This window comes from Tachyglossus aculeatus, chromosome 20, assembly GCF_015852505.1.
Source record: "Tachyglossus aculeatus isolate mTacAcu1 chromosome 20, mTacAcu1.pri, whole genome shotgun sequence".
NCBI classification, from domain to species: domain Eukaryota; kingdom Metazoa; phylum Chordata; class Mammalia; order Monotremata; family Tachyglossidae; genus Tachyglossus; species Tachyglossus aculeatus.
In genome coordinates, this window is record NC_052085.1 from 6,144,864 (window position 1) to 6,170,505 (window position 25,642).

General features: G+C 42.8%; 1 protein-coding gene across 4 annotated transcripts in view; it reads right to left on the minus strand.

Annotated features, from left to right (window-relative positions):
- The window catches only part of DCLK1 (doublecortin like kinase 1), a 214,873-nt gene that overhangs the window by 178,010 nt on the left and 11,221 nt on the right, over positions 1 to 25,642 (minus strand). For all 4 annotated transcript variants that reach the window (XM_038761721.1, XM_038761723.1, XM_038761722.1 and 1 more), the window contains exon 3: positions 19,037 to 19,383. In XM_038761721.1, the coding sequence (XP_038617649.1) occupies positions 19,037 to 19,383 (347 nt within the window). The remainder of the gene's footprint in view (positions 1 to 19,036; positions 19,384 to 25,642) is intronic.

Genomic DNA, 25,642 nt, shown 5'->3' on the forward strand with positions numbered 1-25,642 from the left:
TCTCTTTTCTTTAAAGACATGCTAGCAAAGGAGCCAACTTTTCATTTTAGGCATGGGAGTGAAAAGGTGACAGAGATTTTAGGGATGAAAAGGATTGGGGGAGGACAAGCTTCAAAGAGTAAAAAGATCAGAAAGCTGTCATTTTGGAGCCTCTCAGGCCTGAATGGACGTTCTCAAGTTTTGTCAGAGACCTGGGATGGGCAAGTCTGGCAGTCCAACCTAGAAAACTGTCGGGGGCAAAGCCCCTGTGGAGTGGGCACATATGAATGCTAGAGTTCCAAAATTTCCAATATATCTGAAAATTTGTCAAAGCAATTGTTATAGCCAAAATACTCACAGTGAAATACCTGAAATTCAACAAGATGGGTCGATTTGAAGCTCAAAAAAACTTAGGAGTTGGGTCTCCTGGGTACAAGCTCTGGACTCTACGCTCCTCTCTACACTGTAAGCTCCTTGTGGGCAGGGAATGTGTCTGCCCACTCTGTTGTACTGTATGCTTTCCCAAGGCTTGGTACAGTGCTCTGCACATAGTAAGTGCTCAGTAAATACCACTGATTGACTACAAGCTGGTGCCTGTAATCTTTAAGTTTGTAGCCCGTCTAAAGATTGCGTGAAGTGATTCATCGGCATGCCCTCTTTAGTGTGCGTCCGGAGCCTGGACAGCACTCACGGGAATCCTTGGCTACCTGTCAAAATCCACTGTTCTAAACATTTTCTTTAGAAGAGAAGTACCCTCTGACACTTGCTTCCCAACCCCTGATCTCATCCCCAAGCATGGAAAAAGAGAGCAGGTAGAACAATGCTGAAACTGGTACCAAACTCTGCTTTATTCCAGGGATTATCTCGTCGGAAAGGGCATCTATCTCCCTTCGGCCTCATGTGGACATACTATTTTGGAATAGCCTGGGGTAAACCCTCAGGCCAGCCGGAATGCTCTGCCGATGGTTCAAACCATTTTGTGAAGATTACAGGTGTAATAGAGATCTGAATTTTGCTGCATCCTTCAGGCTGTGGAGATTAGATTTGAAGTCTCCACAACCCAGAAAGGAATCTGACTAGGATCTCACTGGCAACAGGGAGCAGTGAGGGGCCTCAGTAGTTATCAAAGTCAAGTCTTTCACCTTCCTTCTTGAAGATGGTGATTACAGTGATGTCTCTGAAATATTTCTTCAGTATTTCAGACGGTGAGGAACAGTCATGCAGACATCTAAGCGCTAAGCCCCTGCTTGCTGCTAGGGTCCATCCATAATAGTGGCACTGATTGAGAATCGGCCTTTAAAAATTCCGTCTGGAGGCACGCAAGTGGAGGAAAAAGATTTATATTTACAAATAAAGTAACAGAAGCACAGAGAGATTCGGTGTCTTGTCCATTGGCTCCACACAAGAGACTGTTTATACATGCTATGTGTTGGGGAAGATACACGGTTATAATAATGATGGCATTTATTAAGCACTTACTATGTGCAAAGCACTGTTCTAAGCACTGGGGAGGTTATAAGGTGATCAGGTTGTCCCACGGGGAGCTCACAGTCTTAATCCCCATTTTACAGATGAGGTAACTGAGGCACAGAGAAGACTGTGAGCCCACCGTTGGGTAGGGACCGTCTCTATATGTTGCCAACTTGTACTTTCCAAGTGCTTAGTACAGTGCTCTGCACACAGTAAGCGCTCAATAAATACGATTGATTGATTGATTAAGTGACTTGCCCAAAGTCACACAGCTGACAAATGGCAGAGCCAGGATTTGAACCCATGACCTCTGACTCCAAAGCCCGTGCTCTTTTCCACTGAGCCATGCTGCTTCTCTGGTTATCAGATCAGACAATCCTTGACCTATCCTGGACTCAAAATCTTTTTTGATGGATGAGGGAACTGAGGCCTGGGGAGGTTAAATGACTCACCCAAGATCATACAGCAGGCCAAGAAACAGAGCTGGGACTACAATTCTGGTGTCCTGAGCTCTTTCCACTAGGCCTCACTGCCTCTCTACTGGCTATTCTATCTGCCTTCACTCAGGGGAGGGCACTTATATTTGATCACCATCAGTTCTGCTTCAGAGTTAAGTCTCTGGTCAGTTCACAGTGCCTCCTCAATTGGGCAAAAGCAGACTTCAGAATAAGGGGAGCTCATGCTAATTGACATTTACATAGTTGTAATAAGATGTTCACTGCCTGCTCTATCAATACCCAGACTCTAATCCAAACACAGAATATGTTAAACCCCATAAATGATTCACTGGTATCTTCAAAGACTGAATAAATGCTGGAGATAAATGCCAGAGGTCATGAGTTGTTTCAAATGACAGAAACATAAGAATTTTATTCAGCTGGCAACCAATTCCCCCATAATCAAATAAACAATCTGGAGTGAAGCTGAGTAACAAACCAGTGAGTCAAAAGTAATCCTCTCCAAACCAAACATCTTTCTCCTCCCTTTCCCCTACAGGGAAAAAAAAAAGTGATTCTGAAAAGAGAAAATAAGAGTGACCAATCTGTCCAAGAATAAAATTAATGAACTCAGCAATGTACCCTGGCTTAATCTTACTCCTAAATTTCCCAAAGCTTCAGTTTCTCTTATTCCTCAAAGGAGTTTGTGATGGCAGCAGCAATTAGGACCTTATAAGGAAAACCTACATTGGATTGAAGTAATTGTTTTAAAAGTTGGGCCAAATTGTAAATTGAAATGGCTTTTTAAAATTCCTCGTACTAAATTCACAGCATGTCCAGCAAATCATAGTACCAATAACTATTATTATTATTACACCAAAATCTGAGAAAAGTCATTTTTATCTAAAGCTTTCAGAGTATAAGCTCCTTGTGATCAGGGAACATGTCTACCAACTCTACTATCTTGTACTCTCACAACCATTTAGCGCAGTGCTCTGTACACAGTAATTACTATCGATTAAACAGAATTACCATATGCCTAAAATCAAATCTTAAAACAAAATTATGTACAACCTATAACAAAAGAGAAATGATCATATTGAGACATCTACCTCTTCTAACAAATTTTTTTTATCAGGAAGAAGAGGTGACCTTTTCCTTGGAAAATAGGTGATTTTATTCTGCCCCCCCCCCCCCAAATTACGCAAACTATATTCTGAGGCTTTTAAAATATATGAACAGGGTCATCAAAAGACAAATTGGCAAATTATTATGGGGGAATGGAACCAGTGAGGTGTAGAGACAGAAGAAAAAAGAATCACTGGACTGAAGCACTGTAAATGCTGGTGTCTCAGGAATACTAGAAACAGTAACTGTAGTAGTAGTAGTATTTATTTTAAGCACTGACCTGGTGCAGTGCATTGTACTAAATGCTTAGGAAATACAGAATAGCAAGGAAAAATGTTCCCTGCCCACAAGAAGCTCACACTCTTACAGGGAAGATAAACACAAAAACAGTTGCAATGAGAGGTCAAAATGAAACAAATAAAGATGTGTGTGTGTGTTTGTGTGTGTGTGTGTGTGAGAGAGTGAATGGAGTCATACGTGTGTGTGTATGTATAGTGAGTGCTAAGGAGGTTTTAAATAAGCCCATGTGTCAGTCAATCAGACAACTGTATTTATTGAGTGCTTACTGTGTGCAGAGCACTATACTCAGCACTTGGGAGAGTACAATATAACAGTAACAGATATAGTCCCTGCCCACAGCGAGCTTTCAGTCCAAAGGCTGGAGCTGGCTGAGGGAATATGGCTCAGGATGTTGGGAAATTAATCAAGGAAAGCTTTCTGGAGGAGCGGGGATTTAACTCCTCCAATATCAATGAAAAGAGAACCACTGTCCATCTGATGTAAAAAGGGAGAGAGTTCCAAGCTGGGGGAACACAGACAGAGGCAGAAGAGTCAAGAGTGAGGTACAGTTAGAAGGTTGGCTTGGCAATAGCAGTAACAGCCAGTTGGGGAACGAGCAGAAGAAGAGGGCTGACAGTGATAGGAAAAGTAGGATCAGTTGTTGGAGACCCTCGAAACCAACTGAAAGGGGTTCTTGTTTGGTGCAAAGAGACCCAAGGAAGAATCGAAGGGTTTTGAGGAGAGGAGAGATGTGGGCCAAGTGATGATTCAAGAAGGTAAAACTGTGCTAGAGCACACAGCGTAAATTGAAGGGGGAGGTGGGGAAAGTGGCTGGAGGATGGGAGACCAGCAAAGAGGCTAAGAATGGTCAGACCAAAACGTAAACCAGTATGGTAGCAGGATGGGTGGAGAGGAAGGGGAGGTTCTTGGAAATTTTGTGCAGGTATTTACTGAGCACCAAAATGTAATACACTGTAGTAAGTACTTGGGACTGTCTCTGTATGTTGCCAATTTGTACTTCCCAAGTGCTTAGTACAGTGCTCTGCACATAGTAAGCGCTCAATAAATACGATTGATTGATTGATTGATTGATTGAAAGCACAACTGAACCACAAGATCCATTCTCTACCCACAAGGGGCATAGCCTGTAATGGGGACAGACTGGCTTTCATCATTCCCACTGCCTCATAGAGTTACTGTTAATATGGATTTTGAAATAAAACCCCAAGGGAACACAGAGTGGGTGTTTTGGCTTTTCCATGAGCTCTGTAAAATATATATATATATATCAACCAGAACATCATCATCATCATCAATCGTATTTATTGAGTGCTTACTATGTGCAGAGCACTGTACTAAGCGCTTGGGAAGTACAAATTGGCAACATATAGAGACAGTCCCTACCCAACAGTGGGCTCACAGTCTAGAAGGAACACTATACTAAGTGCTTGGGAAAGTACAATATAATAGAATTGGTAGACATGAACCCTGCCACCAAAGAAGCAGCATGGCCTAGTGAATAAAACACGGGCCTGGGAGCCAGAGGTCCTGGGTTCTAGTCCCTCCCTGCTCCACCACTGTGTGATCTTAGGCAAGTCACTTAACTGCTCTGTGCCTCCATTTCTCAATTGTAAAATGGGGATTCAATACCTGCTCTCCTTCCTACTTAAGACTGTGAGCCCCATGTGGAACAGGGACTGAATCTGGCCCAATTAATCTGTGTTTACCTCAGTGCTTAGAAGAGTTCTTGACACAGTAAGCACCTAACAAATACCATAAAAAGAGGCTTACAGTCTATAGGGGAAGACAGACAACAAAATCAAAACTGTAAAATGGGAATAAGATAAAATCTCACAGTAATAACACACAAGACTTTGGGTTTTATCATTCACCTTTCCAATGGCTAGGAGTTGCTGGACAAAGCCACATAAAAAGAAGGCTCCAGAACCAAACAGAAAAGCTTGGCTCTTTGAATGTCACAGAAATGGTTAAGGATGAGTAATCAAAGGGGAAAAACTTTCCCTGTGTAATAGTTGCTCTATTTTGAGATCTGTCCTGAAGAAATGTACTTTACAAGAAGTTAATTATACTTGTGAAAGCTGCAATCATTCTGTCACTGGTTTCACACTTGCTCCTAATTGGGCAGATTACATGGGTGTAATTTGGGTTATAAGATATAAAATTACCATAGGGCCTGATTTAAAGATAAATTACATTTTTCAATATCTGCATTCAAAAGGATAGTCAGGACTACAAAAATAAAATGGCCTTGATCAACAAGGCTTGATCAACAATTATTTGGTACACAGTTTAAAGTTTTTTTGAAATATTTCCAGTATACACATCCCCAAACTCCCAGCAAAGTAAATCTGAATTCATTTTGAAACAGGAGAGTCTAGTTGAGTTGACAAAAATATAAACAAACAGATTTATTGCCTCTCAACCTCCTAAGTCCATCTAAAAGTGATTTACGCAGGAACTCTAGAAATATTTGGGTCACACAACATACTTTTATTAATACCTCTTGTTACGCCCATAGTACACAAAACAAAGCTTGCAGCTGTGTCTGAAAAAGAAAACAATCTACCTCTAGTCCATAGAGACCATACCTGTCTAGACTATAATTCCCAGCACCCCAGGTCACGTAAATCCCTCAGCTATCTCCAGCAATTATGTACCTACTTATTCTCATCCTCGACACTTCTGTTTATAAATTTATTCAACTGAATATTCACTTATTTATTCTGAATATTCTATTTGGAAATATTTTTATGTCTATCTCATCCATTAGAGAATAAGCTCCCTTCAGGCAGGGAATGTTACTTGCTTGTTTTGTACTTTCCCTGGCATTTAGGACAGTGCACCCACTGAGTATTCAAATTAACGCTAATACTATACTCAATCAATGGTACATACTGAGTGCTTATTATGTGTAAAGCATCACACTAAGCACTTGAGAGAATACAATAAAATAGATTTGGTTGATTCTTGCCATCAAGGAGCTTATGAACTAGTGGGAAACAGACATCAAAATAAATTCAAGATAGGGGAAGCAACAAAGTACTGCAAATTCTGTAGGGCTGTGGGATGAGTATCAAAGTGCATAAGTGTGATGGGGGGCTGGATAGAGAAAAAGTGCTTAATGGAGTACAGATGCAAATGCACAGGCAATGCAGAAGGGAAGGCAAATAGGTGGGGAAATGAGGGGGTTAGTCAGGGAAGGCCTCTTGGAGGAGATGTGATTTTCATAAAGCTATTACTGATCTCAGCTGCAGAAATGGGGCACAAGTAAAAAAGACACTGAACCCCCAAGGTAACCGGTCTGAAAAACCATAAAGGTTCTGCAATGCAGACAGAAAAAAAAGGGACTGATCTGAAATCTTACAAAGAGCCATCAATATCTTCACTATGCAAGTATTTATTAAGCACCTGTTTAATGAGGCACACTATACTAATCATAGGGGAGGGTATAAAAGATGTAAAATATACAAATATCCAGGACTTGGAGCTCAAATCAATGATGGATAAGGAATTCAGGACCCCCTGGATCAGACTTGGCTGAGATCTTAAGAGTCATCATTTTTATCACCCACGTTATCAGGTGACGCTTCTGCTCCCCATTAACGTGAAACTGTGATGCTGAAATGCCAAGTGCTTCTTCCAATCTCTTTCAATTATTTAGAGCTTTAGTTTCTAGGCGATTTCCCTTGAGCTGCATCCCATTCACCAATGAAAAATGTGGCCATAATGAAGTACTGTCCTAAGTGCTGGGTAGATAAAAGAAAATCAGGAAGGACAATGTCCCCGTCCCTAAAAGGACTCACAGTCTAAGAAGGAGGGAGAATAGGGATTTCATCTCCATTTTACAGTTGAGGAAAGTGAGGCACAGGTAATAATTTATAGATTATAAATTACTTATTCATTCATATTAATGTCTGCCTCCCCCTCTAGACTGTGAGCTCGTTGTGGGCAAGGAACATGTCTGCTAATTCTGTTTTACTGTCCTCTCCCAAGTGCTTAGTACAGTACTCTGCACATAGTAAGCACCCAATAAAAATGATTGATTGATGTCAAGTGACTTATTCAAGGTCATACAGCAGGCAAAGTGCACTGCTCAAATCAGAACCCAAGTCGTCTGGCTCCCAGGCTCAAGCTCTTTTCAGAAGGCCATGTTGCTTCTAAGAAATCTTCAGAAATACTGGGATACATAAAAATGAAGCATGATGAACAGTACCTCAAATTCTAACTTTTCCCGAAAAAACCTATGCATTTTTGAATCCTACAAGGGACACCTGAGCACTCTCAGAAGCTCAAGGAGACGTGGCAATCTTTAAAAACCCAAAAGTCCCCCATCACTTTCACCAAAGTCAGAACTGGTCAACTGCAACACTCCAAATTCAGGCCCAATCCTGTTGAGAGTGCAATGTAGAGGAAAAACACTAGATTAAGTCACTGAAGATAAACAACTGCAACCGAAATAGTCTGGTAAGATATCATAAATCTGCCCAAGCCTTAACCAGGAAAATGATCGACTGAGACAAACAAACCTCTTTCCCAAGGGAAAATGCTCTCAAATCCAATATGTCTTCGAAAAATCTGACACAATCTATTTCCTATTCGGCAGCTGTCTTCCCCTGTCTCCTTTTTGACCACCTGAGGGAAAGAAAGCTAAAATTGCAGACCAGCAGAGATTCAAGCAGCATGTCTCAGTGGAAAGAGCCCAGGCTTGGGAGCCAGAGGTCATGGGTTCGAATCCTGGCTCCACCACATGTCTGCTGTGTGACCTTGGGCAAGTCACAACTTTTCTGAGCCTCTGTTATCTGTAAAACTGGGATTAAGACTGTGGGCCCCACGTGGGACAACCTGATCACCTTGTATCCCCCAGCGCTTAGAACAGTGCTTCGCACATAGTAAGCACTTAGCAAATGCCATCATTATTATACTTGCAGTCTCTGAGAAGATGGGGGATTTTTAAAAATTGTATTTAAGTGATTACTATGTGAAAGGCACTGTACTAAGCTCTAAGGAAGATATAATATTATCAGGTTGGACAGTCCATGTCCCACATGGGGCTTACAGTCTTAATCCCCATTTTATAGACAAGGTACCTGAGGTACAGAGGAATTAGTGATTTGCCCAAGGTCACACAGCAGACAAGGGGCAGAGCCAGGATTAGAAACCCAGACTTCTGACACCCACGTCCATGCTATTTCTACTAGGTCATGCTGCTTCTCTTCCCCCACTCCCCCACCTCCTCCTGCTCCCCACAGCACCTGTATATATGTTGGTACAGATTTATTACCCTATTTATTTTACCTGTACATATTTACTAGTCTATTTATTTTGTTAATGATGTGCAGCTAGCTTTACTTCTATTTATTCTGATGACTTGACACCTGTCCACATGTTTTGTCGTCTGGCTCCCCCTTCTAGACCGTGAGCCCGCTGTTGGGTAGGGACCGCCTCTATATGTTGCCAACTTGTACTTCCCAAGCACTTAGTACAGTGCTCTGCACACAGTAAGTGCTCAATAAATACGATTGAATGAATGAATGAACAGAAGATAAAGGTTAATTAACATAGGAAGGGTACAGAAAAATCGTGATTATTGTGACCTCCTCAAATCAAGGAACTCTAATCAAGGAATAAGATACAGAGTCACCCAAACACATCCCCCACCAGGAAGGAGAGGGACACAGACAGACAGACAGACAGACAGACAGGCAGAGGAAAAGAGAAAGCCACCTGGGAGGAAAACAGTGAACCCTATCCCTATGAAAGTTAACAAAAAGCCCAAGAAAGTTTTGATTTGGATTCAAGGGGTAGAAAGAAGGGAAATAGTCCCCCTCAGCACAGAGGGGCATAAATGGTGGGGGTCTAAAATGTAGTCATTCAGCATAGTGAAAACCTAAATCCTCCAGGATTCAGTCGTCGGAGGGACAAGGGTGAGCCCACAGAAATGCTCCCACTGACCCCACCAAAGGCACCAGGAGCAAATCCCAGTTCCTAGCCTTTGGGAGTGGGAATGACAAGAAAAAACAGTTAGGGTGAAGACTTGAGCTTGTGTTGGGAGGAGAAGAGGGGAAAGATACTATAAGAAATGGAGAGCCTTACCCCCTTCGCCCACCATAACCTGCACTGAATCACTCAGAGTCATACCCAACAGTGGCTGAAGAAATGGGTGAGGGCGGCAATGGCACCTGCTGCTAAGATTTCAGGAACATCCTCTTCCGTGGCCATGGATTGTGCCTGCTGTCCCTGCCAGATGGCATGCTGGGCACATGAAGACCAGGCAAGAGAGTGGGATGGGCAGGGAATATGTCTGCCAATTCTGTTGTGCAGTACTCAGCCAATCGCTTAGTACAGTATCCTGCACACATTAACTTCTCAGTAAATACCACTGATTGACTGACGCACAACCACTCACACCCAAAACAAGCCTGGTTACTCCAGGTGACAAGTGAGCATTTTTGTTTGATCCACAGGCTATCTATTCCGCTTCCCACTTGTGTGTCTGCCTCACCCATCTTGAGTGTAACCACTTTGTCAGTAGGGAACAGTGTGTCAGGCAAGTACTTTGCCAGCATATAGTAGAGTTCACTGCCCACAGTGGGTGCTCACAATTCCATTACTACTCCTATATTTAGGACCCATCCCTTTGAAGTTCCATTCTTTCCAAGCCCATTTCACTGCCCCCAACTCGGTAGAAATGTCTTTAATTTTACACCTACAGGTCAATCCAGCCCTGTGGAAATAAAGAGCCAGATGCCAATTATGTCCCCAGATGAGAATGAAGAAGCACCTGGAATAAGATATTCTGCTACAGAAAGGGCTAGGGAGAAGGAGATAGAGCAAGGATGGAATCAATCAATCAATCAATGGTATTTACTGAGCGCTTACTATGAGCAGAGCACAAGGAAGAGTGGGAGGGAGAGGAAAAGAGAGAGGGAGGGAGGGAGAGAGAGAGAAAGAGAGAGAGCGAGAGAAAGAAATGAATGTCTCGCCAAGATACATTTCTCTTTAGAATCCAAGGCTCAGAATAGCCGAGGCAGCAGAAACACCCCAACCCCTTCCTCTTTTTGATGGCTTAAATTACATTTTTGCTTAACTCAAGCTCACAGGTATTTCAAGATTGTTCAAACCAAAGTTGGATTTGATTTTCTAGTCACTTGAAGGATAAATGCCTTCTGTGCCTTAAGCTCCTAAAAAGACTCAGAGGAGTTCGTCTGAAGTTGATCTTCAGAGATCTCGACTTCAACAAAAAAGCCAAATCCACTAAGACAGGAAAACCTGCCAAGCTGTTTTTTAATAATGAATCCAACTTTACTTTTTACCATCTCCTCCTGTTTCTATACCACCTCACATTTTCCTTTCCAGATGTGGAAATTTCTCATTTAACTTTGTGACTTTCACACCCAGCAGACTACATTTTTACCAATTCTAGATATACTGCAGGCTTTCACAGGGCCTCTTCTCTAACACAAATTAAAGGCAGATTCATATTAAACTAACCACAATCAGCCTTCTCAACCATGAAGTTTATTCCTGGGTGAATACTTGAGGGGGAAGCATTATTTCTTTAAAGAATCCTTTTTCTTAGGCATATATCTAGGAGTAATAGGGAAGTGAGAGGCTTTGCATTAGAATTTCATTATATGTAGTGCAGAGTAGATGCTAAAATCATGCATCAATTGATAAAGTGAATTAGGGAAAATTGGAAAATGTGTTTACAGAAATTTGGGTCACAGCTTTACTGCTTCCACTAGTTGTGGTAAGATGTAGGCTTATGAGATAAATCACTTGAGCTTATACGTAACTGTATTAATGAATTACTTACTAAATCTGATTGGGGCCACAGAAGGAAGTGACATCCCGAGCAGTGGAGCAAAGCTGTCAAGAGGGATTCAGTCTGGGACCCCTACACTACAAGAAGCACTTGAGTAGTACAGTAGAAGACACAGTCCCTGCCTGCAAGAAGCCAAACAGGGCTGGATTCACATAACAATTTTGGAGTGGTTTCCCTGCTAAGAAACAATGTGGCCTAAAGGGAAAAGCAGAGAATTGAGAGACAGGAAATCCAAGTTCTGGTCTCAGCCCCATCACTTGCCTGCTGGATGTTCTTTTGTGCAAATCACTTAACTAGTCTGTGCCTGTTTCCTCATCTGTAAAACGAAAATAACTCTAACCTGGTTTTCTTTTATCTGTCCCCAGCACTTACCACAGGGCTTGGTACACAGTAAGCCCTTCTTATCATCATCCCCATCATCATCAGCGGTCTAGGCTTCAAAGGCAATGCACTGTAAGTGCTGATGAGAAGTGTTTGAAAGGCAACTTCTAATGCCAGATAATCAGGACCAAGGAATGTGAGAATACATGATGTCAACACTGCACTGACCGAAAAAAGAAAAAAAAACCCAGAAGCACTAAAAATGGTTGTCTCATGAGCTTATGAGGCAATGGATCACCTTGATCCAATGACATATGAATGCTGACTATAAAACCAACCAGGAGGGTATCATAGGAAACTTGGCACTGTGCTGCAAGAAGAGGGTAAAGAACTGGTGAAGTGAACAACTTTGCTCAGCCATTGTTGCAGGTTCAAGCTATAATGCACAGCAAGACTTTGTCTTTTACCGTTTTATTCTCAGAGAACTGAAAAATGCTGCAAAATAAAACCCCATTAACTCAGATCTCACCAGTCCACCATTCATGGTCATCTTAATCCACAGGAAGGGAATCAGAGGAAAGGGAGGGAGAACAATAACAATGCTACTCATTAGACACTTATTATGTGCCAAGCACTGAGCTAAGAGATGAGGTACATAAAGGATGGAACACAGTTTCCTGTCCCACTTCGGTTTGCAGTCTAAGAGAAAGAAAAAGAAAGAACAGGTATTTTATCTTCATCTTAAAGAGGGGGAACTGGAGGCACAGAGAAGTTAAAGGACTCGCCATGGACAATGAGCAGGCCAGTGGCGGAGCCACGACGAGAATCTGGGTCGCCTGAATCCCAGGGTCAAGTTCTTTCTATTAAGATTATGCTGCCTCCCTCACAACTAGAACACAAGTTAGATCAATGGGAAACTTCACTACCAAACTAAGGAATAAAAATGACGACGCCACCATAATCCAAAAGCTAGAAATGTGTACAGCCAACATGAGTAGCTTGATGGGCTGATTTAGTTAAGAAAGGAGATGAACCACTCACATTTGACTCCAAGAAAACTGCTCACTTTAGTGGTTCTGATCCTTTCCTCGCTGAAAGGGGTTGGGTGTTTTTGTTTGTTTTTACTGGATGCAAGTGCTTACTATGTTCCAGGCACTGTTTTAAGTATTGGGGTAGAGACAAACTAATCAGGTTGGACACAGTCTCTGTCCCAAATGGGACTCACAGTCTTAATCCCCATTTTACAGATGAGGAAACTGAGGCACAGAGGAGAGAAGTTACTTGCCCCAGGTCAAACAGCAGACAAATGGCAGGACAGGATTAGAACCCAGGTCCTTCTGACTCTCAGGCCTGTGCTCTATCTGCTAGACCTTGTTATGGAGGTAATAATTAGGGACCACTGCAGGTTTGTCTCCATTAAATTGTTATTAAGAAGCAGCATGACTTAGTGGAAAGAGCATGGGCTTGGGAGTCAGAGGTCATGGGTTCTAATCCTGGCTCCGCCACTTATCAGCTGTGTGACTATGGGCAAGTCACTTAACTTCTCAGTGCCTCAGTTACCTCATCTGTAAAATGGGGATGAAGACTGCGAGCCTCACGTGGGACAACCTGATAACCTTGAATGTACCCCAGTGCTTAAAACAGTGCTTGGCACATAAGTGCTTAACAAATCCATTATTATTCCTAATCAAGAGCTTCATACAACTAGAACCATCTTCCACCTCTAGCAATAAGAGTGATGTCGCTGGTTAAATTAATATGTTTTCCAAAAAATGCACACTGCCTACATATATTTTCCCTAGGCATATTCAGTAAGCTGTAATGTAATTTTTTTTAGTAATCAAACGCCCCATCAGTGAACTGCCGGAATGAATTTTCATTACCCATTTCGTTCTGAGAAATCCGGGGCTGTCAGCCACCAGCAAGACAATGCTAACTAGCACATCTTTCTTGAGACAGTTCTATTAAGATAAAAACAAGTTCATGGCGGTCTCCACAAAACCCATAAACTCTTGATCCAACATGCCAATTACTGACCACAATGCAAACAAATCCCACTCAAGGACTTCTCCTTGGATGGTTTCATGAGCGTTACCACAACCGAGAGCTCTGCAGCTAATGGACTGGCATTAGGAGAGCCTAAACTGCTGCATTTTCTCCATCTGAATGTTAATAAGTCATCTAGACCCTCTCATTATCTTTGTGCCCATTACACTCTCAAACAAGATTAAGAATCATCACCCACAGATGTAATTGAAAAGCGGGCAGTTGCCTACTGCAGATTAAACGAAGACTACCAAGTGACGATCATGATGATGGAATCTCCTGTTGAAAAAGATGAATGAAACTTGGTCCTGAGCAGTTAACCATGAAATTAAAGGACGGAGAGGTTCCCCCAAAATGTACCTGTATGAGTACATGGGGACTTGATAAAGAGAAAAAGCAAGCAAAACTGGTAGTTTACGGCTCATACTAATCTGTAGCTGCTAATCTTCTCACTGTACCTCAGTCTCATCTATCTTGCCACCGACCTCTCACCCACATCCTACATCTGCCTGAAATGCCCTCCCTCCTCCTATGACAGATAATTGCTCTCCCCCACTTCAAAGCCTTATTGAAGGCCCAACTCCTCCAAGAAGCCTTCCCTAAGCCTCCCCTCCTCTTCTCCCACTCCCTTCTGCATCACCCTGAATTGCTTCCTTCATTCATCCTCTCTCCCATCCCCACAGTCCATATGTATATATCTGTCATTTTTTTAATTTATGTATATCAATGTCTGTCTCCCCCTCTAGACTGTGAGCTTCTTGTGGGCAGGGAATGTGTCATGCTGCTAGAGATCATTTTGTTCTTCCTGATGACCAAGAACAGCTCACCAGATGTCAGCCTGCCCTCTCCAGTAACAGTGCAAAAGTTAGGGTCTTTTACAAAATGTCATGAAATACTTGAGGACGGGGCACGAGGTCCTGTAATCGGAGCAGAAATGTGTAGCTTTACACAATTACCATCTATGAACTGCTAGATAATTATAATAATTATTATTTATTCTATTTACTCTGACGGTTTTAACACCTGTCTACGTTTCGTTTTGTTGTCTGTCTCCCCCTTCTAATAAGAACGTTGGTATTTGTTAAGCTCTTACTATGTGGCAAGCACTGTTCTAAGCGCTGGGGTAGATACAAGGTGATCAGGTTGTCCCATGTGGGGCTCACAGTCTTAATCCCCATTTTACAGAGGAGGTAACTGAGGCCCAGAGAATTTAAGTGGCTTGCCCAAAGTCACACAACTGACAAGTGGCGAAGCCGGGATTAGAACCCACGACCTCTGATTCCCAAGCCCGTGCTCTTTCCACTAAGCCACGTTGCTTCTCGAGACTGTGAGCCCGTTGTTGGGTAGGGACCGTCTCTATATGTTGCCGACTTGTACTTCTCAAGTGCTTAGTACAGTGCTCTGCACACAGTAAGCACTCAATATGACTGACTGAATGAATAAATGAATAATAAAAATAATAATAATTGTGCTATTTGTTCAGTGGTTACTATGTACTAAGCACTGGGATAGATACAAGGTAATAGGGTTGGACAAAGTCCCTGTCCCACATTAGGACTACAGACTTAAACCTCGTTTTACAGATGAGGTAACATAAAGAGAAGCAAAGTGACTTCCCTAGGGTCACACAGCAGACATGTGGCGGAGCCAACATTTCTGGCTCTGGTCAACCAACAAAACTTAAATATCCTCTGCCATTTGCTTGCTATGTGACCTTGGCCAAGTTGCTTGGCTTCCCTGTGCATCAGTTACCTCATCTGTAAAATGGGGATTCAATATCTGTTCTCCCTTGTACTTGGACTGTGAACTCCATGTGTACAGGAACTGTGCTCTTGATTATCATATAGCTACCCCAGCATTTAGTACAGTGCTTTGCATATCATAAGCCCTTAAATACCATAGTTACTATTATTAATAGTAATAATAATAAACAATCATTCACACAAAGTGGCATCAAGAGATACTTCTGGTATGTGGGTCTGTTGTGCAGAAACAAGACAACCAAACATATGGTTATAATCTTGATGTGCCAAACCAGAAGAGTAAAGGGTACCAACTCAGAGTGATCAAAGACCACCAGAGTGACCATTCCCACCTTGTGCCACCCAAATCCTGGAGTGTTTCAAAAAGCAGAATTAGATCAGATTTACTTCTGATATGAAGGCGTCTTTGATGTCCACGGAGGTAAACTAGTTGGCTAGCGAAGCTTCCTGCAGAAAGGCAGAAGGGAGGGGGTGGTCCTCTTTTTCTGGATTTTAACAAGTTGAATTTGAGGCTAGAAAAGCTGATCAAAACCAGCAGTGCTCTTCCTAGAGTATTTCTGGAATTCACGCTCTGCAGTTTGACATTTAAAGCCCCCCCTCCCCACCCAGTTTGATGTTTCATTTAATCCATTTAGATTGTATGCACAAGGAAGCCAGGCCCCTGAACACTTGAGTCATCCTAGAACCAATAACCATGAATTATTATAATAACTGTGGTATTTAAGTGTTTACTATGTGCCAAGCACTGTACTAAGCTCGGGGGTAGATACAAGCTAATCAGGTCCAACCTGGGGCTCCCAGTCTAAGTAGGAGGGCAAACGGGCATTGAATCCCCATTTTGCAGATGAGGGAACTGAGGCAAAAAGAAGTGGCTTGCCATTTTTTTATGACAACGATGGAGTTAATTTATAGTCCCCACAGCCAGGTCCACATGGTAATAGGGAATAACAGGGAGAGGAAGGAGCAAGACCCTGAACGGGAAACAGGCAACGGTGAGGAAATGCGAGAAACCTCAAGTTGGAGAGGGATATAAGACAATTCAAAACAGGAGTGTTCCAAGTGAGAAATTTTCAAGGAGAGATTCCTCAAGAACCTCCAGTGGTTTCCCAATCACCTCCACCAACGGAAACTCCTCACCACCGGCCTTAACGTACTCAATCCCCTTGTCCCCTCCTATCTTACCTTGCTGATTGCCTAGTACAACCCAGACTGTGAGCTTCACTCCTCCAGCACCAACTTGCTCACTGTACCTCAAGTTCACCACCAGTCCCTCCGCCATGCCCTCCATCCTCCATATCCTACAGACCATCAGTCATCCCGCCTTCAAAGTCTTATTAAAATCCTGACTCCTCCAAGAAGCCTTCTGCGACTAATCCCTCATTTCCCCTACTCCCTCTCCCTTCGGCATTGTCTCTGCACATTTTTAATTCACCCCACCCTCAGCCCCACAGCACACAGGTACATATTCTGTCTCCTCCTTTAGATTGTAAGCTCCTTGTGGGCAGGGAATATGTCTATCAACTTTGTTACATTGTACTCTCCCAAGCACTTGGTACAGTGCTCTGCCCACCTTGAGCGCTCAATAAATATGGTTGATTGAAGGGGACATGAGTACAACAGTACCCATGGGGTTCTTCAAAGGGAAGCAGGTTTCTGCTCAAGGCAAGAGGTCAAACAAAATCTTTTCTCAACATTAGGTCACAAGAACATTATGTTCATGATTGTTGGGATTTGGGGGACAAACTTAGTTTTCTTTGTAGTACATGTAAAGTACATGAATGTGGGACTGTATGACCAAAGGGATCTTTTACTCTACTAGTTCCCTTATCCCTAATCCATTCCATTATCTCTCTCCCCCTTTAAATCACAAGCTCCGTGGGCAGGAATCACATCTACTGACTCGGTTGTATTCTACTTTCCCAGGCGTTTACGTATACAGTGCTCTACTTGCAGTGAGTGCTCAATAAACACCACAGATTGAAGTGCTGGTTTGGCTCAGTCCTTCACACTTCAAAAAAAAATGCGGGGACACGGGTGTTGTGACGATGAGAGGGTCCAGAGAAGAGTCACCAGAAAAAGGTTTGAAAAGTAAGCCCTCTGACAAAAGGCTAAAGCGCCAATTAAGGTTATTTAGCCTACAGAAGAGATGGTGAGTAGGTGACTCATTAACCAGATTTGGGAACATAATGGGGTTTAATGAGCAGGGCAAAATGAGCTTCACTTGAAGCAGGAAGCAACTGGGTTGGTTTAAAGAACAGCTTCTTGACAGCCAGGGTGACAAAACACTGGAATGGGCTCCATCCCTAGAGAGCTTTAAGGAAAGAATAGACAGGCAGATGCTTTTTAGGGAAGCAGTGTGACACAGTGGATAGAGCATGAGCGTGGGAGTCAGAAGGACTTGGGTTCTAATTCTGGCTCCACCACTTGCCTGCGATGTGACCTTAGGCAAGTCACAACTTGTCTGTGCCTCTGTCACCTCATCTGTAAAATGGGGATTAAGACTGTGAGCCCAATATGGGACAGAGACTGTATCCAACCTGATTAGCTTGTATCTACCCCAGCACTTAGAACAGTGCTCGACATATAGTAAGCACCTAACAAATACCATTGTTATTATTTGTCCTGGATGGCTTAGGTATTCACCTGGCAGCGGAGGTGTGGACCAAATGAGTTCACAGGTTCCCTTCCAGTTCCAATTCCGGATTTGCATTAGGTCGTAAGCACCGCTCTGCCAATGTTAATATCAGACTGATGGCAGAGCCTGAAAGGGGTCTTAAGTGGTCACCAGGCCCGACTAACTGTCAATTACCACTCACCTAATGCCTGGCTCAGAGCCAGATCAAGTTGCCACACACAGAGATTTCCTTTCATCACTTTTACTCTACTCTTTATCAAACCAAAAGATCAATCAATCATATTTAGAAAGACAATTGCAGAAACATACCTTTCAACTCCGGCCAGTGAGCCGTTCTTCATTCTCTTGAGATCCACATTAAAGCTCCTTCCCACCTCCCGTCTCTGTAAATTTGTGTCACTTTAATATAGAACGGGGGAACTTTATCTAGGTCAGAAAATGTCTCTGAGCTTCCTTTGCTAGGGGGCATTGCTGGCCAGGTTTGTCTCACTTTTACACTCGAGGAAGAAGGATGCTTTATTTACTGGCAGTTTGAGAAATACATGGCAAAGGTCCCCTCAATGTGATAACAAAATGATGGCCTATTTTACCAGTCCAACTAAATGGCCACTGATCAGGTGCTGTCTGCCTCTGCCTGGGGTGGCTTTATTTTGGGATTTTCTTTCATTCGGCATATTCTCTCAATGCCTACCTCTGCCATGTCTGACTGCAAGCCCGTTGAGGGCAGGGATTTTCTTCCTTTATTGCTGTATTGTACTTTCCAAGCGTTTAATACAGTGCACACAGTAAGCACTCAATAAATATGACTGACTGAATGAATTATCCATGGAATTCTGAGGGGTGTATATCATTTCTCAAGACTGATTTTTCTACTTACCAATGACAAATAGATGAGCATATCTGTTGAGCCCCCATAAAAGTTAGCTGTGTTTTATTTCCCCTCCCCTACCCCAGAGGTTTACACTGAGTTGTTTACCCAAGAATGGTTCACCATCATCTGCCCCCTTCCCAGACTTTAGCAACCTCGCTGGGAATGGGGAGGGGTTGACCCAGACCTTCAGAGAGGTTTTCCACGCAGCCCCTTCCAAATTCCCTCTGCATTTTCCGGAGAAGAAATTGAGAAGACTCTTACCTGCTTCCCATCCAAGGTGTAGAGGCGCTTCACCACTCCCGAGTCCAGTTTGATGGCATCTGTTATATCCGTGAGGACCTGCTCGAAAGAGTGGGCCGTCTTCTTGTTCAGCAGGATCCGGACAGCTTTACGGGGTTTCACGCCACTTCGGATGATGGTGACGAGTTTGGGGCGGATGAAATCCTTGTTCTCCCTCACGTCCGCTGGGCCTCCCTTCGCTGCGGCGAGGGAGGACACGGGGCGAGATGCGGAGGAGGTCTTGACGTTCACGGACCAGTTGGGATTCACGTTTTTGGTGTACTCCAGTTTTTTGAAGGGCTCTATTGAGCCACAGACATAACTCTCTCCTGGGGAAGAGAAGGGAGAAAAGAAAAGAATTGTCCAGCCATTAATATACAGTGATGTGAACCGATTTTTCCCTTTTCCTCCTAGAGAAGGAGCAGGGCTTAGTGGAACGGGTACGGAGCCTGGGAGTTTATGGTATTTGTTAAGCACTTACTATGTGCCAGGCACTGTTCCGGTAGAGATGAGGTAATCAGGTTGGACACAGTCCAGGTCCCACATGGGGCTCACTGTCTTAATCTCCATTTTACAGATAACAACCACAGAGAAGTTAAGTGACTTGCCCAAGGTCACACAGCAGACACATGGCAGAGCAAGGATTAGAACCCATGACCTTCTGACTTCTAAGCCCAAGCTCTATCCACTATGCTATGCTACTTCTCTCATCTGGAGTTCTACTCCTGGCTCTGCCACTGGCCTGCTGTGCGTCCTTGGGCAAGTCACTTAACTGCTCAGTGCCCCACTTTCCTCATCTGTAAAATGGGGATTCAATACCTATTATCCCTCCTATTTGGCCTGTGAGTCTCATGTGAGCCTAAGGAACTGTGGCTGACTTGATTATCTTCCATCTACCCCAGCGCTTGGTATAGTGCTTTTCACATAGTAAGCACTTGAATACCACATTATAATTCTCCAATTTTTTCAGTCCCACTGTCACCAAAAAGGCTGGTTTTCACCTTTAAAGCAAAGCCATGCATAGACAGGGAGAATGGAGATTTCTAATCCTGTGATAGCTCAGCCCACAATAGACTACATACTCCTCAGTAAGTCAAGAATCTCCATGAACCTTAGTTTCTTCATATATAAAATAATGATGCACATCTCAGGGCTAACGTGATGAAGAAAACCACAACGCACTCTCAAAATTCTACTGTATTGTACACTCTGAAGGGCTAGTACAGTGCTCTGCACACAATATATGTTCAAAAAGTAACACTGGTTGAAGGAGGGCGAAGACAAAGAAGGAAAAATGTGACCCTCCTCTATTACAAGCAATGCTGCAACTCCAATCCCCTTCTAGCAGCTCTTCAAAGTGGCTAACACAGTTAGCCTGGAAAGTGGGTGGGGAACCAGAAGGGATGTTTTGCCTGCTGTTGGAATTCCAGCAGGGAACAAGGTGGAGGAAAATGATTTTTCCCTCCTCCCTGTATGTTGCAGCTTAAAATCAATTTATCAATGGCATTGAGCAGTTACTGGGTGCTGAGCACCGTACTAAGAACTAGGTTCTACAGAAAGTTCCTGTAGAACTTCCCAGCTAGAGAAATAGGCCATTCCACATTGGTTCACTGCAAAATACCAAAGGAACTAAGAGGTGGACATCTTAGGATCACCTTTCCTGGTTTAGTGAAAATCTTTATCCTGTTAGGATAATGTTTGTAATCCATTGTGTAATGTGGAAGAGGGAAATAGGAGAGAACTTCTTAGTAATCACTGCCATAATGATGTAAAGCTGAAATCCACCAGGTAATATTTTCCCTTGTCTCATATGTGGAGAATCAGCATTCCGACATCCCAAGGTCAAACATCAAATACTAGCTCTCCCTATCTCTTAGACTTCTAAGTCTGTGTGGGGCAGGGGCTATAGCCCATCTCATTATCCCACATCCAGCCCAGTGTTTAGCACAATGACTGGAGCGAAGTCAGTACTTAGTCAATACCATAACTAATTAAATTCTTTGGAGAAAACACATGAACTGAGTCTTCGAGAACTTAAAATTTCAGGCCCCCTAATCCTATAATACACCTGCCGGTCTCGTAACAAACATACCTAAGTCCCAAATTACTCTAACAAGGGCCTCAGTCTAGGTCAAAGGGCAACACAGGTGATTTAATGAACCACAACTTAAGCTGTTAGGTGTGGGGTTCTACTGGCAAAGCTGATGCCAGTACAAATACCTATTCTTTTGTTGGACTGATGCAATACTGGAATTTCAGGGCGATTTAGCTTTCAAAATTAAATGCCTGCCACTGGAAGAAGTGCCTTTCAGCAGCTGGAGCTCTTTTTGTGTGATTCTGTGATCGATTTTAATTGTTCCACCAAGAAAGCCAAGAGGCAAGTCAGGTTGGAGCAGATACCAACGTAGCTTTATTCCTTCTAAATGAATTTCAATAAAAGTTCCTAGGTGTGAGATGAATGCCGGCTAGCGACATATTTCATTAGTGAAGTTGCACATGCTGACAGCGCACTCATTGAATTCAAAGCAGGTGATGGAAAAAACACCTTTATTTCAAACCACATCACATGTGGGCAAGGAACACGTCTACCAACTCTGTTACACTGCGCTCTTCCAGGCGCTTAGTATAGTTCTCTGCTCACAGTCAGCACTCAATAAATATGATTGTTGACATCAGAAATGCAAAGACTGACTTCTCTACAGGACAGAAAGTCAAGGATGACAGAAAGGGACTGAGACAGAAAATAGGGACGGAGAGGTAGAGACACAAGCAAACAGGAATAAGGAGAAACATGCCAAGAGAGGGATAATCACATTTGGGACAAAGAGGGAAGGGGGACAGAGGCAAAACACACACACACTCTCTCTCTCTCTCTCGCTCTCTCTAATTCCAGCTCTGCTTCTTGCCTGCTGAGTGACCTTGGGCAAGTCACTTGACTTTTCTGTGCCACAGTTTCCTCATCTTTAAAAAGGAGATTAAAATATCTCCCCCCTTAGACTGTGAGCCCCCTGGGGCACAGGGACTGTGTCTGATTTGATTGAACTGTAGCAACTCCAGAGCCTGGCATAGAGTCAATGCTTAACTAATACCACAATTAGTTTTACTATTACTACCTCTATATAGAAATTGCTACATAGGTAAGTTGAACTGTTTGCAAAGATATAATAGCAAGTACTGTTTCCAATAGCTCTTACTCTCACCATCTAAAGAGAAGGCACCAACATTTCAGTAAACAGATGTCACACTGCCAAGATAGATGCCACTTCCACAAAAGCTATAAAACAAATGATTTCAACACCCTTAAAACCACCGGAGACTTGAATATTTCAACCATCCCATAATGAGGCTTCAAAAATAAATTGCTTTTGGAGTTAAAAATTACTAGAGGATAATGAAAAATGTCATATCGTTTTCCTATTATACAATCCTAGGAACTGAAAATGGAAAAGATTAAAAAAAAAGGTCCTTGACCTGGGTGTGGGAAGAGCTTGTACAGGCTAAACGGCAGTAGATGTTTTCCAAGAACCACTTATATTGTAAGCTCCTCGAGTGCAAAGATTGTCTTTTCATTTTTATTGTATTCTCCCAAGTGCTACATGGCCACTTTCAATATGGCCATGGCCATACTGATGTGGGAAAGGAGTCATTCCCCTAGCCTGGAACTCCCTTCCTATCATACATGCCAGACCACCACTCTCTCCACTTCTGAAGCATTACTATGGTCACATCTCCTCCAAGAGACCTTCCCCAATTAAGCCCTCTATGCACTTCAGTCTGTGACCTTTGGACACTTGAGATATTCGCACCACAGTACTTCTGTACATATCTTTAAATTGTACATTATACACTACTTATTTATCCATGCTAATATCCATCTCCCCATCTACACTGTAACCTTGTTATGAACAGGGAACGCATCATAAGCACTCAAAAACAATTGATACAGTGCTCTGCACACAGCTGCTGCTCAATACTGATTCACTGACTTCCTTGAATCTCTATTATTATCATTGTTACTATGATATTTGTTAAGCACTTACTATGTATCAAGCATTGTACTAAGCTCTGGGATAGATACAAGTTAATTATAAGCGGACACAGTCTCTGACCCACATGTGGCTCACAGGTTAAGAACGAGGAAGAACAGGTACTGAACCCCCATTTTACAGATAAGGAAACTGAAACACTGAGAAGTTAAATGACTTGCCCTCACACAACAGGCAACTGGCCGAGTCAGGATTAGAACTGAGGTCCTCTGACTCCCAGGGTTAGCCCTTTCCCCTAGGCCACACTTGCTCCTCAGCAGAATGGGATGAACTAAACCACAGCCTCTCAAAGGGATGGATAAGATGGGCCCACAGAGTTCATTTTGGAGCTGGGATCCCAAAATCCCTAACCCCTCACGAGAACAGTTTCCTACACACACCGTCTTCCCACATTAATTTTCTTTGAGGGGCAATAACCCAAAAATGCAGCTCAAAACACACATACACACACACACCACAAACACACGCATGTGTACTTTGTGTGTTTATATATAACCTGAAAATGCAGCTCAAAATGTGTGTGTTTATACATATTTGGACAAATAAAAGACCAGGAAAAAAATGCCCTGGTCAAGACTGTAGAGAGGGATGAAATAAATGGCTTATAGTGAAACAAAAGACAATGGATCAGATCCTGGATACCCTGCTGCACTGTACTCTCCCAAGCACTTAATAAAGTGCTCTGCACACAGTACACGTTTAATACTACTGATTCATTAATTAAGCTACACCCCATTCATGTCTTCTATGAAAATAAAGTGATCAGAATTCAGGGAAAAATTAATGGAAATCAAGTAGTGCGTCTCACTACTTGAAATTGAGTAGGCTCCATTTTCTTTTCTTCTTCTTCCTGAAAATCTATGTTTATGGCAGATATTAGTGCTCTAATATATTATTAATATTCCCACCTCTTCCCTCTGCCATAATATGTTTATGGCAGAGGGAAGAGGTGGGAATGGAGAGGGAGTGGTCCCTAGAAACTGTAGAGAGATCAAAATTAATATTAGGGAGAAAGGTTGTGGCAGCAAGGGCGAAGATGCGTGAAAGGACTCAGTTACTTCATTCAATCGTACCTATTGAGCGCTTACTACGTGCACAGCACGGTACTAAGTGCTTGGCAGAGGACACTACAGCAATAAACAGACACATTCCACCTTCCCTTACCTCTTTCCTTGACCTCAACTTAAAAGGATTCCACAGGCCAGGATTATGCCCTTGGAATCTTTCATAATCAAGTTGCAATCTCATGGGAATCTGAGTTTTTAGTTGGCCTACGTAACTAAGCCTTGCAAATAGTTCCTAAAGTAAATAAATATTTCTTCAAAAAGAAAATAAAAAGGACAAGAAGAGATGGAGCCTATTAATTTTTTTTTTAGGATCACTGCCTGACTTTCTCAGGCCACAGGCTCAGCAAACCAATGCTTGTTTTCCTAGCCGATAGAAATCAACCTATTATTTACCCTTTCTGGCTACAAAAATACAAGGGTATTCTCGCTCCCCAATTTCTATTCCTAAACTCTCATTTTCTAGACTGCTGTTGCTCCCGCCCTCTGAATGGCAATGTCTGACCAACTGCCCGGGTAGCCTTCTACATTTTAGATTGACAGCAGAAGGGGCTCAAATGGGAGTTGGTACAATCTTGGCATCTTCTTCAATTCTTACTGTCACAGTCATTTCATCAATCTATTAGTGCAACACGAAAATAAATATTTAAACGTTTTCTGGGGTCACAGAAGGACTATGCAACCTTCTTGGCATCTTCTTCAATTCTTACTGTCACAGTCATTTCAACAATCTATTAGTGCAACACGAAAATAAATATTTAAACGTTTTCTGGGGTCACAGAAGGAATATGCAACCTTCTTTTCCAAACCCAACATAAAATGGGCACCGTGTCAGTTGACTCAGGGAACCACAGGCATCTGAGCCTTGAACTGGGCTTCTTGAATATCAGCAGAGAATACCGCTAATGGAACATTGTCAGTTAGCCCTTCTTCATTCTTTCCAAGCAAAGGAGTGTGTGGGTGAGGAAGATGAATTGTAATGAAAGAGATCACAATGTTTCATTTAGATGAGTGGAAACAAAGTAGGCAAGTTTGCCAGATTCTCTGACTAGTCTTGCCAAAATGCATGCCCGTCCAGGGAGAAGCGGGCATATTGTCCATGACAACCATCCGTAATGGAGATTAAGACTGTTAGTCCCATGTGGGGCAACCTGATGATCTTGAATCCCCCACAGCGTTTAGAACAGTGCTTGGCACATAGTAAGCACTGAACAAATGCCATTATTATTATTATTATTATTATTATCTGAGGAGCCATTTAACAGTTAACCCAAGAATCACAGAGTTGGAGGTAGAGATTCTCAGAAAACCCTGAGAGGTCATGTGATGTTCGGGGGGGGGGGCACGTTAACTCAGAGGGAGCAGAGAGAAATTTGAGTGGGAGTTGGGAAAAAAACTGAAGAAAGGAATAAAGGATGGAAATAAAAAGCCAAAGAATAACACTAAATGGAAAGAGTAATTGAAGTCTTAAATCCATC